General features: G+C 37.6%; 1 protein-coding gene across 6 annotated transcripts in view; it reads right to left on the bottom strand.

The window, feature by feature from the left end:
• The window catches only part of HDAC9 (histone deacetylase 9), a 912538-nt gene that overhangs the window by 249379 nt on the left and 640638 nt on the right, over positions 1-22521 (bottom strand). For all 6 annotated transcript variants that reach the window (XM_065939945.1, XM_065939948.1, XM_065939946.1 and 3 more), the window contains 2 exons: positions 11405-11525; positions 6946-6995 (listed from right to left, as the gene is read on the bottom strand). In XM_065939945.1, coding sequence (XP_065796017.1) covers positions 6946-6995; positions 11405-11525 — 171 coding nt within the window. The remainder of the gene's footprint in view (positions 1-6945; positions 6996-11404; positions 11526-22521) is intronic.

Here is a 22521-nt window from a genome sequence, read left to right as displayed (position 1 = left end):
TCCTTACTAATCAACAACTACTTAATGCATTTGTCAAAAATATGATGTGTTAGGAGAGCCTCAACAGGTAATGCCTGGATGCCTCCTCCAGCTCCACACTCATAACCCACCCCAACAAACACACAGACTCAACCAAAACATGTTCATTCCTCACTGTTCTTGAATATTTGTCTTACAACTGCTCAAGTGACCCCCACACCCTTCTTCTTTCTTTTCAGTTCTGGAAGTTCCCGCCTCTGTATTCCCACAGCACATTTATCCAAACCAGTCCAGTGGAAAAGCTAAGAGCAATGGGAAAAGCAGTCTTGTCTTCTTAGTCTGCATTCCTGCTCCTTGTCTAATCACTGACAACTAGCCTTATCTTATTTTTCCTGCCCTTTACTCCTTTTATGATGGCATACTTCATGCCTTTTAAAATACTGTTTTTCTCTTTTTGGTTTGTTTCAAAGAAGACAACTGTAAACAGCAGGAGAAAAATTAACCAAATCTTTCTACTACACTGAATTTAACTATACGTCCACACATTTGCTCATAAAGTAAATCATTCCTTGATATTATAATACAACAGAGAAAGTCAGAGTTGTCTTTGAAAGATGTGCCACTGAAATTTTTTACTGTCATTGGGTGGATAAATGTGGAGAACCAATGAGGTATAATAAATGGGGAAATAATATGAAGTTATAAATGTGGTAAAAATAATAGAATTTTCTTCTTAAAATATGCACACATACATATTATTTTCATATATGCAAATTTTATATATCAGAGGGGATAGTTTACATTTTTAATCTGAGAGAGTGAAAGAAAATCTGACACAATTCATCCAAACTTGCCTCCTTTACAGGGAACATAGTTAACATATAACTAAAATGTCTGCTGAAAACCTCTGAGCAACTGAAATGAGCCTAAAATTACCTCCAAACCATCATCTAATCCTTCTATTTCCTCCTCCCCAAATCACAAAAAAATTGACATTCATAAACCTCGCAAGGTGTCAGATCCAGGTGTAATCAAGTAGAATATGGATGGAAAAAGTTTGTAATAAAAAGCCAGCGTTGCATTCGAGGACTAACTGAGCTGCCGTTGGAGAAGGTGCCTAGATGAAACCTCCCAGAACCCTTGGGCACATCTTTGACCAGTTAGGCAGGCCCCCGTGCTCTGCAATTCCTCATTCCTCCTGGGGAATTGTTCTGCCTCTTCCCTGGCTCCTCCTCCTCCCATCAAGGGTCTGACACTGCCCATTGACCACGTTTATTTTTCTGGCTTTTGGCACTAGGAGCTGGTCTGCTGTAGGATAAAAGTGGAATTCTCTGCTGTCTGCAGGGCTTTCCCCAGGGAGCAGAGCATGAAACCCGAACTTATATATAAAATCATATCCTGTTTGCAAACATCATATTCCCTTTGCTTCTCACTAATCTGGTCCTGTAAACCCCAGCACAGCTTGAGAGCCCATTCCTCATCTAAACAAATGCCATAAGCCCCTTTATACTTTTACAACCATGTCAAAAAATAATATTGCCTGCCAATAGTGATGTGATTGGAGTTGCCTCCTCCGAGCCATAAAAGAAGTGCCGAGTCTGTTATCAATTTCTCTAAGTGTATCAGGGGAATTATGGGTCGATTCAGTTCCAAGTTATAAATGACAACTCAAAAGCCGCAGAAGTGTTTGAAGCTGGGAGCTGATGACGACATTATCATAAAAGCCTGCTCGTCCTTGCTTTTGTGGTTTTTTTTTTTTTTTTTTGTGGCCTATCAAGTGAAGAGGGAAAAATAAGGCTGAGAAATGACTTCAAGATTTCTTCACACAGCAGCAGGTCAGATGGCCAGGAAAATGATCACTATTTTTAGTGAAATACCCTGAGGAGTGAGAACTAAAGTGGTCCGGCACTGGCTTTTGTTTCCAGAGTCCCTTAATTATCTGTTTCACTGTATGATGACCAAGGCCTGGGGTTTGGTAAAATGCTTTTTTTCAATTGGTGCATTTTCCTATAGTGCAATCACACAGTAATCAGAAGTGAGTCATGCTGTAGTAACGAAACAAAATGAGAACCAAACACAAAGGAATTCTGAGACCTTGAGATCGTTGTTCAAAACACCATTCTGGAGAGTACACTTTAAAGTGCCTTAGATACCACTCACCCATTGAACTACCCGAGCAAATAATCACAGGCCATTTTATAGGAAAATCAAATAAGTAGTAGAGATTTTTTTAACTTCATAATGCTCCAGGTAGGCCCCCTCAAAAGTCAATTAATTCATCAGCATTCAGTAGGTACAAATTAAACCCATCTAGTAGGAAGGTATACATTCTAGGTAACTGCAGTTTATGTTAACAATTGGGGAGTATTAAGTGTTTTGGAATTTAAACCAATGGGTTCTTCTTAGATAGTATGAGCCAGAAGGGTGCCTTAAGACAAAAGCAATTTCAGTGCTTCCAAAGTCTGCTAGGGTGCCCCCATGTTGCTGCCAAGCTGGCCCACTCCAAGTTCATACTGGATATCTTTTGTATACTTAAAGATGTCTCTGACTGTCCTGGAGGTAAAAATTAATAAAAATCCATAGGACCCAGTTTCTCTTAGGACTTATATCAAAACCAAATATCTCAGGAGTCCAAGATGGTCTAAGAAGACAATAAGGTTCCTAAAAAACAAAAACACTGAAATCAAGCTAGTTCTCTAGCATCAACGAGTGTAGATATACACAGCACAACACATACACGCACACACACTCACCTAGACCTACGTAAACACCACCACAGACCTACAGGCCAACTTTATAAAAAGAGATGCCTCTCTCAAGCCCTTCCCCGCAAAGATGGAGTCCAACTAATCAAATCTTACTCTTCCTGCTTCTGCTTGTCCAAGCTAGATTTATCTACCACCCTCACTGCCACTATACTGATTACATGGGTGCTATCTATGACACCCACTGTACCAAAGCAGCAGTCTCTGTTCGTTCCTTGGGCACCTTAAGAGTTTCCTAGAGCAGCTCTTGCTGAAGAATAAGGTGTGTCGGTGGTATAGGTTCAGCATAGCTGAGGAGACGTACTTGGTGTTCAAGGGACAGTGAGCCACAGGCACAGCAGAGGACAGGCTTGAGAAGTGGGTCCTAGAGAGCTAGCCTCGCTTCAACTCTGGGTCACGAATTAAACATGCCTGTAAATGAGTGGGGGTTTGATGACCACCCCTCTCTAACAGCTTTGATTTCCTCCCGATCACCAAATCCACAGAGCAGTCATTAGCTTTGTTTTACTCTCTGCCTCTTTTGCAGATAATCAGCCATTCTCCTCAAACAGCCACTTGGGATGTCAGATCATAAGTGCAAAAGCCAAAGAGATCCATTCAAAAAGTCAGCTAATTTTCTGCTTTCTAGAATGGCTTTGCAAGCTCCTGGCTCCACAGGAGGTTTGAGAAAAATGAGCAAGGATTAATGCTGGATGGCGACTGTCCTGTGCTGGGAGTCAAGGTGTGAAGCTCAAGGCGAGCTGCCGCCAGGGGGACCACACTGCACTAGCCGCACGGCTGTGCTGCTGGGCTCCAGGGACCACGGCAGGTCTGCTGAAGATGAAAGCTTTGAAGGCCCTAAGCTGCATGTCAACCTCATAGTGCAAGCCTTTTATATGTGACTTCAGGAAAATAACTTCCTTATATATTAAGTTTTAAATAATAAATTTATTTTTATTATTCTGTTTATCAAAGGAAAAAAACTTCTTTGAGCCTTCAGGTTCTTATCGGCAAAATGGTATTAATGACAATTTTATAAAGTTGTTATAAACCTCAGTTGTATGCAGTAAACTGTACTGTCCAAATGGAGATTGGTTATAGTTGCCATTCTTATTTCTACAAGGCAGGGTCACAGGTGAAGGAATAGCAAAATTATCCTTGCTTAATTGAGCATCACTGAAATGATAGAATTAGCTGAAAACATATGGGATTTCCCTGGGTAAAATTTAGTCATAGAAAAATAATTGTGTAATATATACACAGGACTAGTGGTTTTTTTTTTTTCTTCAATTATTTAAAAAATTTAACAGACTTAAATTCCTAAGTTCTTGGAAACCTGATCTAAAATTATTTTGGCCTATCTTGATTTAGCACTCAGTTCTATAGGATGAGGGCTTCCCTGGTGGCTCAGACATTAAAGAATCCACCTGCAATGCAGGAGACCTGGGTTCGATCCCTGGGTTGCGAAGATCTCTCAGAGAAGGGAACCGCTACCCACTCCAGCATTCTGGCCTGGAGAATTCCATGGACTATACAGTCCACGGGGTCACAAAGAGTCAGACACGACTGAGCGACTTTCACTTTTCACTTTCTATAGGATTATGGCTTGTTACTGGTAAGGGTTAATTTTAAGTAGACCATAGGTTATAGGGTATGCTTTAGTGACCCAGAAAAATGTCACCATTTTTCCTCATACACTGTCAGATTCGAACAAATCTGTCTTTGAAATATGGCATAAATATCCTGGATCAAAAAGGCTTCATTAATTACTGAAGACAAAAAGATCTGAGGAGGTTCACAAACAAAATGTCCCACAATGCAAAGTGCTTTGTGAAGTTTACGCCATTTTCTCCAGGAATGTAATGTATCTGCATACTCAGTGTAACTACTGAAAACTGAAATCTGCTATAACACTATGTTAAACCTTCTTGTATTACCTTTTCTCCAGCAATATAAATGTCTAGCAAATCAGCTTCACACAGGAACCTGCAATGCTCAGGGTTCGACATTTGGATTACTTAGGTATGTTCACAATCTTGAGATTCTTAATAATTTCTGGACAGGGGTATTTGTATTTTCACGTGGCACTGAGCCCTACAAATCATCTGACCAATCCTGAAGTCCAGAATAACTTTTATACTGAGAAACAGGCTTAAGCACAAATGACCAAATAAATCAAAAAATATATTTCTGAAGTTTTTGTTATTTAAAAGCAGTCAACAGAAACAATTCCATTTACCACTGCATCAAAAAGAATAAAATATCTAGGAATAAACCTAGCAAAGGAGGTGAAAGACCTATACTCACAAGACGAGTATTTGGAAAGAAACAAGATGACACAGATGGAGGGATTAGACCATGTTCTTACACTGGAATAATCAATATCGTGAAAATGACTATACAACCCAAAGCAACCTACAGATTCATGCAATATCTATTAAGTTATCAATGCTATTTTTCACAGAATTAGATTTTAAAAACTGTAGAAAAGATTTGCACAGAAGACCACAAATAGCCAAAGCAATCCTGAGAAAGAAAAACGGAGCTGGAGGAAACAGCTCCCTGATGGCAGACAGTACCACAGAGCTACAGGAGCAAAGCGGTTAAGTGCTGACGTGAAGAAAGAAAGAAACATCAAAGAACGGGACACAAAGTCCAGGGATACACCCAGGCACCTACGGTCATCTTGTCTTTGACAAAGGCAAGAACATACAATGGAGAAAACAGTCTCTTCAATAAGTGGTGCTGGAAAACCTGGACAGCTACATGTAAAAGAGTGCAGTTAGAACACCCCCTAACACCAAACAGAAAGATAAGCTCAAAGTGGATTGAAGACCTAAATGTAAGCCTGGATACTATAAGAGTCTTAGAGGAAAACACAGGCAGAATACTTTCTGACATAAATTACAACACATTTTTTTTGATCTACCTCCTAAAGTAATGAAAACAAAAACAAAATTAAACAAATGGGATCTAATAAAATTTAAAAGCTTTTGCATAGCAAAGGATACCATCAACAAAACAAACAGCCCTAAAATGGTACAAAATAATAGCAAACAAAGCAAAACCAACAGGGATTAATTTCCAAAATAGCTCATTCAGCTCAATATTTAAAAAAACAAAAAACAATCCAATCAAAAAATGGGCAGAACACCTAAATAGACATTTCTCCAAAGAAGACATACCGATGGCCAAAAAAGCACATGGGAAGATGCTGAACATCGTTAATTATTAGAGAAAGGCAAATCAAAACTACAGTGAGGCATTCCTTCACACCGGTCAGAATGACTATCATCAAAAAGATCTACAAACAATAAACGCTGTAGAGGAGTGGAGAAAAGAGAAGCAAGAGTCCCACTGGTGGGAATGTGAACTGGTACAACCCTTTTTCTAAAAGATACCTGCACCCTAATGTTCACTGCAGCACCACTTACAGTAGCCCAGACATGGAAGCAACTTACAAGTCCATCAACAGAGGAGTGGATGTTAAAAGATACAGTACATACATACAAGGGACTATTGTTGTTGTTTAGTCGTTAAGTCATGTCCGACTCTCTTGCAACCCCATGAACTATAGCCTGCCAGGCTCCTCTGTCCATGGGATTTCCCAGGCAAGAATACTGGAGTGGGCTGCCATTTCTGTCTCCAGGGGATATTCCTGACCCAGGGATCAAACCCATGTCTCCTGCATTGGCAGGTGGATTCTTTACTACGGAGCCACCAGGGAAGCCTCACAATGGACTATTCCTCAGCCATAAAAACAAGGAACTAATGTCATTTGCAGCAACATGAATGGACCTAAAGATTGTTGTACTGGGTGAAGTGAGCCAGACGAAGACATATATTATATGATATCATTTATATATGGAATCTAAGAAAAAAAAGGTACAAATAAGCTTATTTATAAAACAGAAAGTCACAGACGTAGGAAAGAAACTTATGGTTACCAGAGGAAAAAGGAGAGGAATAAACTGGGATACTAGCACTGACATATACACACTACTACATATAACACAGATAACTAACAAGAACCTACTCTATAGCACAGGGAACTCTACTCAATAATTTGTAATGACCTATATGGGAAAAAAAATTTAAGAAAAGAGGCTATATGTGTATGTATAACTGATTTACTTTCCTGTACAGCTGAAAGTAACACAACATTGTGTATCGACTAGACTCTAATAAAAAAATTTTTTTACACCAGTAAACTGATACTTACCCCAAGTCCACCACATGGTAATGAAGAAAAAAACTTTTGAGAGGCGTCACCTACGTAGTAAAAAGACATGAAAAATATATAAATTTGAATATAACCATAGTTTTTAAAATTTTGGGGTTTTATTAATACATAATATTATGTCACATGGTATTTATCATTTGACTCAGAGGGAAACTGATCAGACTTTAGATTGTTAAGAACTCAAAGCAAATTGATACATATATATACATGTATTATTACCTGTAGAGTTTATTGCCCCACACAAACACATACCTATGAAATTTGATTCTCAAGATTTTTTTTCAACTGCCCTACACAATTTACAATATATCACAGTATCTTTTTTATTTATCATATATAACTCAGTTGTTTCCTAAGTGTATCCCTCTAACGTGATACTCTGAGCCACAAGGTTTACGAAATACTCTCTAATTTTTCACATGCTCCATGAAAATTTTTATCTAAGTATACAGACTTACCCTTAAATTCTAAATATTTCAGATATAACTGAGACCAAGTATATGATAAGCTTCTCCAATAATCACAATATTTTAAACAAAAGAGTCACAGAACCTTAAAAAGGATAACCTTTTGGGAATCTAAAGTAAATGCCAAAATCTTACTTATGACTATCTCTTGAAATTGAGATTTCATGGAAGGTTTAATCATTTTTGTTTACGAGCACTTTATTTTTCTATATTACCTACTACATGTATGGAGAAAACCAAAATTACCATTCCTAAAGCTCCAAGACTTGTGTCTTACAAAGTAACTAAAGGAAAGGCAGTGGGCATTTCTCTATCATAGTTAACTATCTCTGAAGTGATTCATATGGGTCACTGAGGAGATCAGTGGTAGAACCAGGTACAAATCTCCATTTCACTTATCCTAATTGTTGATGATCAACGAAATAAACAATAAAAATTGAAAACAGGTTTGTGATGAATCTTACGTGTTATGTCAGTAAAGTCTAAATAGATTCTGCTGTCAGAGAAGAAAGTTTATTTCGAAAACAATAAACTGTATAAGTTGAGTTTTCAAATGCAATTGCTAACAGATGGAAAACTATAAAGAAATATCTAAGTGCAATGAAAAAATAAGGTATCTCATTATAAATATATAAGAACTTCCAACAGAAAAAAGACAAAAAGTCAACATAAAAAAAATTCATGAAAAAATATTAAAATTGGGATACTGATATCACTAAAAGATACATAAGCATTTTTATGGATAGCTTGGGGCACAGTAAAAAGTTTTATTAAGTTGTTCCTCATAACAAAGATAATTCTGTATCAGTGAATATTTTGCAAGGATGTATTCATATGTGAAATTAAAATAAAAAATAATGTATATTTTAATGTCTGAACTTCTCCTTCCATAGTCAATGAAAAGGGCTAAAGGTAATATTACAATGGAATAAAGTAATTTTTAAAGTAATTTTAAAAAATGATTAAACTCTAAGTAAATATAGAAGACAAATAATACTTGAAAATCTACTTCAGCACTGTTTAAATAATACTAAACAACCAAATTAATCAATAGTTTAAACTTAGTAGTGTGTAAGAAAAGCTTATTTCATTGAGTTGACTTATTTTGTTGTTGTTTTGTTGACTTATGTTGTTGATGTAATAACATTACATCACCTTATCCATGGACTGAGCTCCAGTTAGCCACAAGATAATGAAAACTGGTAGTGAAAAGGACAGGAACACTAATGCTCAGGAAAACCTCTCACCAGAAATGACTGGAGAGAATGTTTTAAAAGTTTCATCTTACAGGGTCTAGGGTATTTAAAGAGATAAATGGTGCCCATTTTCAAATCTAATTATTTCATAAGTTATCGATGTCTTTCATGATACAAAGACTGATGAATCTGGTCATAGTGAATTTTTATGTAAATCCTTTCTCCTAACACCAGAACATAACTGTCGAAAGTAGTAGTATCAATTAAACTCAGAAAATTCACAGAATTGAATAAATTTCAATTTACTATGTGTGTACACTGACAAACCCTCCTGCAACATCTGTGTTGGGAGGGATTAGAGGAAGAACAGGAAGTGTGGGAGTAAAAGAAAGGGATAAAGAGAAAATATCTCGATAGCTACGACTTTCTACACAATCATACATGGCAGCTTCAATTTGGTCTTTGAGATATAAATAAAAAACAAGCCCCAAGAATTCAAATTTCATAAAGAATGAAAAAATATGAGAAGTTAAACTTCTAAAAGAACAAGATTTTAAATTTAGACCCTGAATTGAAGAAGTTTCTGAATTGATGGGAAAAACTGATGTCATTCAGAAGCATCACCAAATCTGAATTTAGTGCTAGACATCAAGACTAAGCAACACAACACCTTGCTTCCTTTGACCCCCAGCCCGCACACAGGCTGAGACTGCTGCACTGACCCTGAGACGTGCCTGGGGGCTACCACATGTGTGTCTACAGTTGATTCTGAAATCATCTACTGTATGAATTTTATTTCACATCGAATATTCAAAACTAATGAAATAAATGGCCAAATTATTTGGACAAGACTGTAAAAAAACAAATAGTTGATAGTTGGTGCTTTTATTGCGTACGTATTTGAAAGGGACTATTATCCAAGTTCTAAATTATACATTGGAATTCATTTCTAAATATTCAAATCTTTAAATGATATGCATGTTTTGAGAAAATCAGCTTTTCTCAAAAGTGTCAAATTTCATTAAAAAAAAGTAAAAAGTGGTATTGCCATGTTTTCTAAGTAGAACAGTTCAAAGCTGCCAAAATTTAAACTTCATTTCTTTTACAAATATGGCCTTTCTCTTAATGTGTGGTTTATGGTTATCATGGAACATCTCTGAAACACCTAACATGTAAATTTATCTTAATTAAATCCAAAGTTTGAGATGTAGCTTAAAAAAAAAAAAGAAATGGGGAAAGTTTTCTACTTGTTTTCTCCTAACTAAATTAACAAATAATAAAATGAACATAGTTTCCTATCCTTAAAATGCATGAGTATTTTGACCACAGAAGACTGTGCAAGTTATTGTTTGGTTTACTTCATCATTTTGGTAAACTGGGTGGAATTATTAATTCATGCTAAAATAAGGAAATTTATTGCACAATATCCACAGCAAAAATTACTTTATGTAAAAATCTCCATGTGCAGAGACTGACTCCAGCAACATAAAAAAGAAAACACACAGAGTGTAAATATCTAGATGGACTCACTTGCTTTATGTTAATATATAACTTTAATTCTACTATACAAATTGTCTTTCAACAAATTTTCATAATGTTTTCTAAAAACTGAGGAATCTTCCTGTGTTCTCTTTTCTGTCAATTTCTCCCCACCCTGCATGTGCATAAATGCACACACACACACACACACACACACACACACAACTATATACGCTTACTTCATAAATTTAGGAATGCCTGCCACTTGTTTTAAAAGGGTAGATTTTTAGTGTTAAAATTGGTGACTGTTAATTCCCCCTCATAATTGCTTTCTAAGATGCCTATCTACAACATGTCATCCACTTGCTTTCAAATTGTTTAGGACCAGTTAACATAAAATCATCTTGAAGTAATACTGAATTGGGTGAGAGAGTCCAATAATTTGGAACTGACATAACAGGCTTACTGGAAAGAAAGGGACTTTCAAGAAAAAGTCCTAAAATGCATTTTTAGTTAAAACATAATCTTTTGGGCATACATCACCATGTCATGCATTGTTATTCTATTATAAAAGATTATTAATAAACTTAATTAACAGAATTGTTTCAGCTAAAATGTTTCTGTCATGAACTTTCTTCAATACTGTTGATTCTATCACTCATACAAAGTTTACATAAAGCAGTGAAACATAAATTTGATTTCAAAATCTGATAACAAAGTTTAGAAAAAAATCGCACTTTAAAGATTAGGTTTATTAGTTTTCTACTTCTGCCAACTACTATTTGATTCCATAACTAAAACATGTACTACATAGACTATATTAAGATTTAAAATGCAATCTTACTATAAAATATAGGGTTCTAGGTATAGAAATAAGGAGTTTTTCACTTAAAATAAGTTATATTGTGCCCTCTGTGTGTTAAGGTAATAGAAGAACTGAAAGACACAAAATGAATTTGAAAGGTGAAGATAAATTCGCATAAAAATGTGAGAAAAAATTTTAGATTAAAAATGTAAACAAACTTCACAATGCATTTACTCCCATCAACTACGACATGGTGACAACAAATGCTATTCCAATAAAAGTCAACATCATAAAACCTGCACTGTCATTTTTCCTAAAGCAGGATTTCCTTACTCTACACTGGCTAGACTGTAGACCACCGTCCCACAGAGCGTGGCTGTTGGAAGAGCTCTCTGTCACACTGCCTGCCAAGCACTGTGAGCTGACAGCAGCACTGACTAATGACGGCGCTGGAATGTGCCGTTCCCGGTAGAATGGAGGCCCATACAGACCGAGGAGTGTCCTGGGGTCCAGCTTCTGTCCGTCCAGGGGGTTGGTGCCATACAACAGTGAGTGATGTTCGGAATGAACAAGCTGTATTTCCTCCAGGCTGGCTTTTCGACCTTGAATTCGCTGAAAGAAAACAGCAGAAGTCTACCGTACTTCACTGACAACAGTTAGGAGAAAATAAGACCCCAAGTCACATTTAAGATGATTAATAATGGGCTGAGTTTCATCATGGACCAATGCGGCATTGATTTGCGTAACAAAGGACCATAATAATACATGAAAAATGAGTGTATACAAAGTTCAGATCCAATGGATTGCTTAAGCCTAAATGGGCAACTGACATAAAACATATTCTTCTTTGGCATAAAAAGATATCTATAAAAAGTTAATAATTAATAAAAATTTGGTAATAATTAATAGTTAACTCCTTTGTAAAAGTATGTAGTTAAAAACAGGAACTACTGCTTAGCTGAGAAGTAAACTCATTAAACTCTTACTTTACACTCACCTAAAGAAGCTGCTGAAACAGACTCCTTACTGTTTCTTAAAAGGACATAAATACCAATACATTAATATATTTGATTATTCCCCATATGCTGATCATGTGTGTGCACCTCACAGTAGTGTTCATCTAGACTAACGTCATTCAAAATATGTAACATGGGAAATGATAACAGTTCAGGAACAGAATGGTCTGTGATGAGGTCTACATAGACTTGAGAGTAAATATTGAGAAACTTTTATAGCAACCCCTGACAGAGTATTTTAAACGTCTGTTGAATCAGATATAAATGTGTATGTCTTCAATTTTTATTTCATTATTGTAGTATCTCATTTTGAATGTATTTTATAGAAGCATTAGTCTGTGACAGAATGGAAATTGAACAAAAACAATAACTCTTATTTAATCAAAGATAATTTGAGATACCCTATACTCAATCAATATTTCTACATCCATGTTAGGCAGAAACTTGCATCTTAGCTAACAAAGAATGATTCTTCGACACAGACAAAACTGCACGTAAGTTAAGGCTCAGTCAACGGACAAAGCATTCTTCCTGGTCACATTTCTCAGTTGACAAATCTTTTAAGCCAGTAAACACCGTGCTGGTGTATGAAGTTAATTAGCCTTATTTTTCAAATTGCTATACTTGCTAAAATTACCCAGATAGTGTTAATATTTTATTTAAAATATGTATCACAAGAAGACATTTGTAAGGCAATATATTAGCAGAGAACTTCAGTAAGATTCGAAGAGAGTGTGTTCAAGGAATGCTGTCTTCTCACGTCCTGACCATGAATTACCAGTTGGCATAAAATCATCAGGTGACAACACCTGCTCTCAGGACCAAGAAAATTCCACACTCAGTCTCCCTAGTTTCAGGTGATGCTGCTGCTCTCTGATTCTCAAAGGGGGCGAAGGGTTCAGGGAAGAGAACCTTGATACACTGATACCTCCTAGAAGTTTACTGGCTAGCGGTGCTTATCACTGAAAGTCAATCACCATTCACAGTGCGAGAGGACTGGCAGGGCACTGAGGGGACAGGAAGGTAACAGGAGCGACGGGAAACAGAGACTTCCTGGCACTGCCATTGTGTGCCGAATAAACAAACAAATGCTTACGGCGCTTCCACTGCCAAAGCACTGAAGTTCCCCATGTTTGACACCCCATTTACATTTCTAGAAAAATAAAAAAAATATGCTCTGGAGAAATTATTCCCAGGTAGGTTTAAATGCTGAAATTAAACCAGGCAGGTAATGCTGAAGACTAGGGCAAATTTATGATGGCCATCTGGTCAGCCAATGCTCTCGTCAATAAATAAACATGTTACTGACCTAGATGGCTCGCTGGTAAAATCACATTTGGAAATGTTTCTGGAAGACCAGAACAATCAAAGAAACAGAATGACAAGTAATGAGAAAAGGAAAGTTCAAAGTCTCTGTTAAAGGGAAACATTCTAAATGTGAGATCTCAGCTGGTGGAAAATCCCCCAAGATAAGCAGTGGTAACTCCATGGTCTGAGTCATCTAAAATTGGAACGAGCAGCACACCGAAAACCAGACTGTGGCAACCAGTCCCAGTCTGCAGAATAATGAACACCATGAAATAACAGGGCTTCCCGCTCTCATTTCTGTGAGTCTATGAAATCCATAGCCACTAACATCTACAGGCTGATACGGCGAGATATCCATATCTTAAACAAAGCCAGCTCCAGCTAACAATCAGACCCACATTTGGGTCACTTGTATTCTTGCCTGGAGAATCCCAGTGATGGGGGAGCCTGGTGGGCTGCTGTCTATGGGGTCGCACAGAGTCGGACACGACTGAAGTGACTTAGCAGCAGCAGCAGCAGAAAGCTCCATCCCCTTTCCCATAAAGACATTTTTCAGCTCTACAATGAATTTTTGCCTCTGGTATAATGTTAAATACCATTAGCAATAAGTACAGCTCTATGTTTTCACAAACTAGTCATATATATTCACATACCATACATTCCATGCATCTCCTAACTTCCTTCTCATTCTCCCACAATCCCACTACGCTGAACGCTCAATCACACACTTGACAAATAATCTGCTAACAAGATTCAATTATTGACAGTAGCTCAAGTGCTGATAAATCTTAAGAGGACACCTGCTGCACCTCAGTCATTCCCTTGTGGAATATCAGTTAACTTAACGGTAAGGGCAGAGCATCTGGCCCTGCCTGCTTTAGTCAGTCAGTCAGTTCAGTTGTATCCAACTCTTTGCGACCCCAAGGACGGCAGCACGCCAGGCTTCCCTGTCCATCACCAAATCCCAGAGCCTACTCAACCTCATGTCCATCGCATTGGTGATGCCATCCAACCATCTCACCCTCTGTCATCCCCTTCTCTTCTCACTTTCAATTTTTCCCAGCATCAGGATCTTTTCCAATGAGTCAGCTCTTTGCATCAAGTGGCCCAAGTGTTGGAGTTTCAGATTCAGCATCAGTCCTTCCAACGAATATTCAGGACTGATTTCCTTTAGGACGGACTTGTTGGATCTCCTGGGAGTCCACTTACTCTAAGATTATTCCTCCCTGGTTTATACCCTAGTTTCCCCTTCATCACTAAAATGTAACAAAGGGCACAAGTTTTCCCTTTGATATCTTTCTCCTGCTTCTCTACACTTCTTTTTGACTCCTAGGAAACATTTTACACTGGCTCGTTTTATTACTATAGAATGTGTTTTTTAAAAAATCCTTACACTATATATAAATAGCAATTCTTTGTTGTTGTTGATTGTTCTGGTTTTTTTTTTTCCTCCTATGGCATGCAGGATCTTAGTTCCCCAACAGGGATCGAATTGATGCCCCTTTCAGTGGAAGCATGGAACCTTAACCACTGGACCACCAGGGAAGTCCCAAGATATAAGCACTAATTCTTCACAATCCTTTCTGCTTCTATGCCCACTGGAGAATAAGACCCACGAACAAGGTGTACATGTTTTTACAGAAAGAGGGCAGTGGAAACCAATTCAATATGAAAAACGGCTTCTACCTGGAGAAAGAATCTGGAGAAAACACGTTCTAAGATTTATATCTCTAACAGGCACTGATATGGGAACCCCGTGAATGACTAAGTAAAAATGCTGAAATAGCAACAGCTCTCCTTTTTCCTTAACACTGAGTAAATCCTGGAGTAGTTCGTTTTGCCTCACTATCATCAGATATCTTAAATTCATCACATTCTACTTTTCCTCTCAAACTGAAGTCTCCAACGGTTTTCATTTTCTGGTATCATCATCAGTAATTTATTAAGTGATGTGTTTATGCTTAAATATAGACTGTCCTGTTTAATCCTTTCCCATATTTTCTATTTCCTGTGTACCCTTTATTCCTTCAGCTTTCTCTCATGATGTGCTCTTGAGCCAGAGGTCAAGAGTATAATGAGTCACAAAATAGGATAAAGTGCTCTGATAATTGTAATGTAGGGCGATACTGATTTCCGTTCTCAGAGATATTTAGCCAGCAGTATGTCTACCTAAAGTCATCTATGATTCTGATGATGATCTATGAATCATCTTATAATTCTCAAAAGAATTTTTGAGAATTCTGAGTATATGGATACTCAATGCATATACAGATGGCATGGGTATCCATCCAGGTATTTCTCACTAGACAGCCTAACACAGATCTTAAATACCTTGCCAGTATGGGTCTGAGAGAGGAAACTTACAGCTCTTCATCCTATTTCCTAGTAAAGACACCCTGTGATATAGGATGCAGGACATCATTACTCTATTTCCATTCTTTGTGACCTGCACGCAAGTAGTTTCTTCCTACAGAGGAAGGAACTCCTGTGCTAAGTGTCTACGCTGTGCTAAGTACCTGAGGACTCAGGTCTTCTTCATTGTATCAGAGCCCCAGACAGTGTACATTCAGGTCTGAAGTCTGACTAATGTTGCTCAAAATGACCATATCAGTGAGTCTCACAACACACCATGGCTCTTTCCTAAAGAAGTGCTCTTTCTGAATTAAAGCCTGTTAATGCAACCTGATTACAGAAGGAAGGTTCTGAACATGCCCTACAAAGTCATTCTGCAACAGGATAAAACGCAGCCTACCCACACCCACCCACACACAGAGTGCACACACTGTATAGATTTTTTTTTTTTTTTTTTTTTTTTTTGCCAAGGAGCAGGGAGAAAAGGAAACAGTTCTATTCCTTCCCCTCCTGTGTTCAAAGCCTGGATTGAGGCCAGTGTCCTAATCAGTTCTCATTGGCCCTGGAGGAATCAGAACCTTTTGTAAAATATAATAAAGGGCATAAAATCATGATAAAATGCATGAAAAAGCAGTGCCTTTGGTTAGGGAACTAGAAATAATTTAGCAGAACAGATGGATTGCATTGGTTTGGTATTACTGAGGACATGAAAGGGCTCATTTTGTGGCAGTTCCAAACTAAGAAAAAAAGTCCAACTTAAATTTGACAAGTCAAAGTACCTGCCTCTGCTGGGGGAGACCCCATTTTCTTTAATCATTTTCAAAGCGGTGACATATTAGGCAAGAATCTCCATTGAAATATCTCATTTTCTGAAAATATTTTATCCACTGTCCCTAAATATAGGGATGCATTCTTATTTTTTTCTACAAAGATCTGCAGACTTAAAGAAAAGAATAATAAATGACTTATGAGTGGCAAAGTTACCCTCTGTTACAAAGCCTATACTTCATATTTAATGAATCAGTTCACACCTATTAATTATTGTGGATATGCTTCTCTCTTAAACAAAGCAAAATATCCGGTCTCACTGCTCATGTCCACGCTTAGCAATGGAGTTTTCACATGCTACAACCAGTTGCTTCTTTAAATGTTATATCCCCTCCCCCTACTGCATTCTCTCCTTTCATAGCTCCCTCATCATCTAATAACCTGTTCTCCTCGAGTTTCTCTTATCTAGAAAGAAAAGGAGTAGGGAAAGAAGAGTTAGGGAATTCCCTAGTGGTCCTATGGTTAGGACTATGCAACTTCCACTACCAAGGGCATGGGTTCAGCCCCAGGCTGGGGAACTAAGATCCCGCAAACCAAGAAGTGAAGGAAGAATTGGGGGCAAGGGGGAGGCAAGGGAAGGAAGGAAGGAAGGAGGGAAGGAAGGAAAAAGAGTAAAAGAACGAGACGTAGAAAGGAGGCTACTAATTAGCAAGCAGGAAGCCCAACAGGCTCTTGGTCCTGTCAGTCATAGGAAAATAGTGAATTTCAAGTTAGAATCCCCAAGTTCTGGGTTGTGTCACGCATCCGTAACATGCCCACAATCTGCTATCTGCTACCTTTCTGGGGCTTTGTTTCCTCATTCATAAACATACGGAGATTTAACCGAATTACTTTTAGCCCCAAAACGGTGAGTAAAAATGGTAAGCCCTAAAATGGCTATGTGAATTACCTCATATACAACAAAAATTCAATAAACATCCTTTATTTTGATGTATAGCTTTGCCTCAGGCAAGCAAATATAACTGAAGTGATAAATTACCATGGTTGAAGAGAGGAGACCTCATTATGAAGGTTTTCAAAAAGACGCTACATGTATTCCTTGAAGTCCATTTTTAAAAATGCTTAATTATATTTGAAAAATAAAGAGTTTTTTTTAGAACTCATATTCCTATCCCATGATAACCTCAAAATAATGGACATTTTTCCCAGTTAAAAATTTCATTTGTTCATAATGCTTTTGAGTTAATGCCACCTTTGTCTGTCAGGTAAATGTTTACTTTTGTTACTCTCACCTTCAAATATATGACTCTGCTCACTTCTCTGTCTCTACCTCATTAAGCTTATGTTAAATTGATTTCTAATACTGATTGAAGCTTGGAAATCAGCTGTATAAGTTTAAAAGTTATTAATGTCTGGGATCATACCTACAGAGCTCCTGGTTAACTCTTGTCAGGTTACAACCTAGGCATCTAGGAACTTAGAACCAACCCAGCGGATTTTAATGGGCAACCTAAGTCAAGAATCAAGAGGGAGCTGTCCATTCTTCCTACTTATATGCAAATTCAAGATACTGACCCTATACTAACCAACATTTGGGACTATGGAGTAGTTAAAATTAATGGTTGACAGAGAGAAGGTTGGGAAGTTAAAAAAAAAAGTTTATGTGACCTTCAAAATTGACAAGTGCCATCTACTTCCATGTAATACTGCTTGATTCACTCTTTACAATCTATTTAAAAATATTTCATGGCATAGAACAATTTCAAATGCACTTTAGAAAACAGCAAGCCCATTCAATAACAAATGTCTGAGTGGTAAAAAGCATATGTACTATGTATTTTGTTTTTTCAGTTTTATGTCCACTCATTTCAAACCATTAAGCTCATTAGAAAATAAGAAAGAATGTTATGCCTCAGTGTAATTGGTTCAATTTTCACAATTTTTATGCAACTGAATCTCCTATGTTGTAATTATTTTTCAAACATTGTTATGAACATTTTATTGATTAAGGTTAAAGCATTGATTTTATTTATTGAATAAACAATATTCATGTATGAAATAAATCTGTCACCATAAATATTTTGTTACTTTAGCACTACAATTTTTAGATGGTTCAAAACCATGTACTAACTAGTGAGTTTTTGTTAATAAATTTCAATGCTCCTATTAAAAAAGAAAAAATCCTTATCACTTTCCACATGGACTCAGAAGGAGACTGTCTTACTTCCTTTTTTTGGTTGTTTTCCACACTAATTCTTTCCCATTTTTTGCAGAATCAAAATTAAAAATTCCAAATCATCTTAATTCTGATTATGGTTTACACAAGTATTTTTTAATGTTATTTATCTGCCAGGGTCTATACTCTACTGGGTTCTGCAAATATTTCTCAGAGTAATGACACCTTGGTTTACTCACCACATCTAAATCACGTGTACTTCTTTCCATAACCACCATATCCTTTAGAGACTATTCATAAGATGATTCCCTGTTTGAGTTTCTTATTGCTTTGTGGTTAGATTCTAAGACACAAATACACACAATTTTTTTTTTCTTTGCAAACTAAACAAAACAGTAAGCTGTTATATGCTGCCATCTAGTTAGATTACTCTATAAAACAAATGTTTAATTGCATTTCCATTAACTTGCAGGGTTTAGTGCTTTGTAACCTTGAAGTCAGAAAATATGCACATTTCAAAATTGTTTCTCAAAAGAGTATTCAATTTCTTTATTGTGATTTACAAAAGGTATTTAAAAAATCACTTCTGTGTGCAGGAAAATGTACTGGAGACTATCCCTGAGCTCCTTGGCATATTAAGCCTTTACACTAAACCTGCTCTCTACTTTTCTCATTAGAACTGCTGCGAATCCCAGAAGGGGCAACAGTAGCCCGGTTCTGGGCCCCAGAATTGTTTTGTAATTACTTTGTGTTGGCACTTGAATAAAGGAGTTAAACATTTCAGCACAGTATGTTGCTTATGGTTTTTACTTATGAATTAAGCGAAACAAAGTTATTCAATAGGAATCACAAAGAGGCAATGCAAATTCCATATAACGTGCAATCCAACAAAAGCATTATAAAATGCTATTATTCTCAAAACAAATGTGAGAGCAAGCAAATGTCTGTGGGTGGCTTGGTGGGGCTGAGAGTTATAAGCACTTCTGGAAAAACAACTGCAAGTGCATTTCTAACAGATGATGGATCAACCCCTGCAATTTCTGCAGCACAGAAGAGTACATCCTTTTCTTCAGGGGTGCACATGCTCCAGAGAGCTGGCTACCTTATCAAAGAGCTTAATCCCGAAGAGGACACCAAATGACCCCTCCAGATCTGTTTCTTACGGTGACAAGAAAGCTGCTGGTTTGGCTTTTCACTTCCAACAGAATCACTAAACTCAGTATGAATGATTCAACAGGGAAAATAAATAAATGGTATTGGCATGAGGAGCTACTCACTACCTCAATTTTTAAAAAACAGTGCCACGTCATGCCAAAAGAAGTAAACCCATGTAACCACTGTAATCTAATATAATGAGGACTCATGTTTTCTTTGGCTGCCAATCAGGACTGTAAGCACAGTCAATTTACACGATAGCTTACAAACTAAAAGCAATAAGTTTACTAAAATTCTGTCTACCCTCAACCAAAGAAAGTGTTATGTTCCAAATTAACTTCTCAGCCATCTAGTTTCAAGTGTTATTAGAACTGGAAGAGATCCTAGCAAATATCCTGCCTAACAACCTCATCTTACACATGGGAAAAACAAAGATCACTAAGGTTAAATGATTTGACAAAAGTACACAGATAATTAATGGCAGGACTAAGGTCAACTCTAACGCTGAACAATAGTTTTGAAGGAATCCATTCTGATTAATTTTCTACCTTGATAAATGAAACAATACATAAGTTTGATTTGTGGATCAGACTATCACTTAAAAATAAAGAAGCTCTTTTAACGTTTTCAGATTGCCAGCTATTCTATCATGTACACTGTTTAATTGCAAAATTGACTGTTTCATTGGCTTGGGAAAGTGTGTTTGATCTGTATGTCAGAGCAACTGAGACTCCCAACCTTCCGTCCCAGTGAAATTATAACCCTAGTTGAGAAAGGAACTCGAATACAGTTTGATGGAGGGCAAGCTCATCTTAAGGTCTGATAAACTTGCTGCTTTGTTCTCTAATATATAACGTTTCCTCTTCTATCTCTTGCTCAAAGGGCCTCTCTGATGCTGTCAGGATCATAGAGACAGCTGACCACAGCCTTTCTTCTTTCATTCCTTCCCAAAGCTCAATCAATGAGTCTTTAAAATCACTGTAGTATACAACCAGTGACTCGAAACCCCTTGAGAGTGTGCAGTGACATATTTATTTGTGTGATTATTTGATTAATGTCTGATGATCTCACCAGACTGTAACCGCCTTGAAGACATGGGTTCTATCTACTCAGCATTCTATCTCCAGCTCAAAACCAGGAGCCTGGGAAATGAAAATTCTTGATAAAGACTGCTGAAGGGATAGATCACTGTTCTCAAAGTGTGGCACCCAGATCAGCAATATTAGGATTGCACAGACACACTGAAGAAATACAAATTCTGGACTGCCCACTCCAGTAGCACCTCACTCCTGCTGAATCTGAAACTGGGGCTGGAGCCCAACAATCCATATCTCAGCATTCTCTCAGGTGATTCTGATATAAGCTAACACTTAAGCATCCCTAAAATCAATCAACAAATGCCACTTACCTAGCCACAGGATTCTCCTCATGCTCAGCTTTATGTCCCCAGAGCTCTGTCAATTTCACCCAGTAACTATGGGTGGCTACACAAACCTGGCAGGAAAATCATGCTGAAAGAAGGCAAACTGCTATCTGGATACTGAGAAACAATACACTGACCCAGCTAGTGTGTCATATTTCTATTATACTATATCCCTTTCTATAAAATCTAAGAAACTTTCTCTCTTTTGAGACAGCTAAGTTCTTGTTTCTCACAACTAAGAGGCGAATTTGCCCACACTGCTAAGGAGAGAGCAGTGACCGACACACCAGGGCCAGTTCTTAAACCCCTTCATCCCTGACACAACAGTTTTCACTCTCAGCAATGCACGGTTCAGACATAACCAAGGAACAGATCTGGATTTTACATTCCTCTTAGTCCTACCTAGACAACTTAGAAGGCCTGATTCTCCTTAAGTCCTTGGGCTATATGGTAAATATTCATTAACACTCAAGCTAGAACCTAACTTCTTTTGGAGTTAGTAAGTCTAATTAAAAGACACTTCTAATTGTTGGAACTTCTCTGGTAGCTTAGTGACTAAGACTCCACACACTCAGTGCAAGGGTCCTGGGTTTAATCCCTAGTCAGGGAACTAGGTTCCACAAGCCACAGCTAAAGATCCTGCATGCTGCAATTAAGGGCCAGTGCAGACAAATAAATAAACATATGCTAAAAATATAGAAAGGCATCGTCATTGGGCTTGATCGCTTTAGCAGCCTTATAAACACTAACGAGGAAGCTTGTTAATATAGGAAACTTCCTGCCTCTTAAACCAGATAATGTACCCACAACAGATCCAACCAGGCTTCCGGGGTGGCGCAAGTGGTAAAAGAACTCACCTACCAATGCAGGAGACATAAGAGACATGGGTCCGATCCCTGAATCAGGAAGATCCCCTGGAGGAGGAAATGGCAACCCACTTCAGTATTCCTGCCTGGAGAATCCCAGGGACAGAGGAACCTGGCGGGCTACAGTCCATGCAAAGAGTCGGACATGACTAAAGCAACTTAGCATGCACACATGGATCCAACCGCTTGCCAACTACAGTGTGATTTTCTCCTAGTTTCGCAGAAATCGAGTGTAGTAAGTTTTGCTGAATCGCTAAAAGGTTTGTTCTATGTCTGTTTGGGGTTCCCTCCTCCCGCCCCCACAGCATTGACATTTTCAAAATAATTTTGAGGGAAAGGCTAGCCTCTTTGCAAGAGAGTGAGTAATATATTTTAAAATGTGTATATTAGAATTAACTTGTCAAACAAAAATCTTTAAAAGAAAATCCACAACAAATATGCATCAATTATTTCAGTTGCATTTACTGGGGAGAGTACTGGCTAAGGAAATAGATTCTACTATTTCCAAGTGAGTTAAAATAGCCTAGAACAACCTCTGTATGTC

This window comes from Muntiacus reevesi, chromosome 6, assembly GCF_963930625.1.
Source record: "Muntiacus reevesi chromosome 6, mMunRee1.1, whole genome shotgun sequence".
In the NCBI taxonomy this organism is placed as follows: Eukaryota; Metazoa; Chordata; class Mammalia; order Artiodactyla; family Cervidae; genus Muntiacus; species Muntiacus reevesi.
The sequence above is the reverse complement of the archived record's forward strand: the minus strand, read 5'-3'. Positions and strand labels throughout refer to the sequence as shown.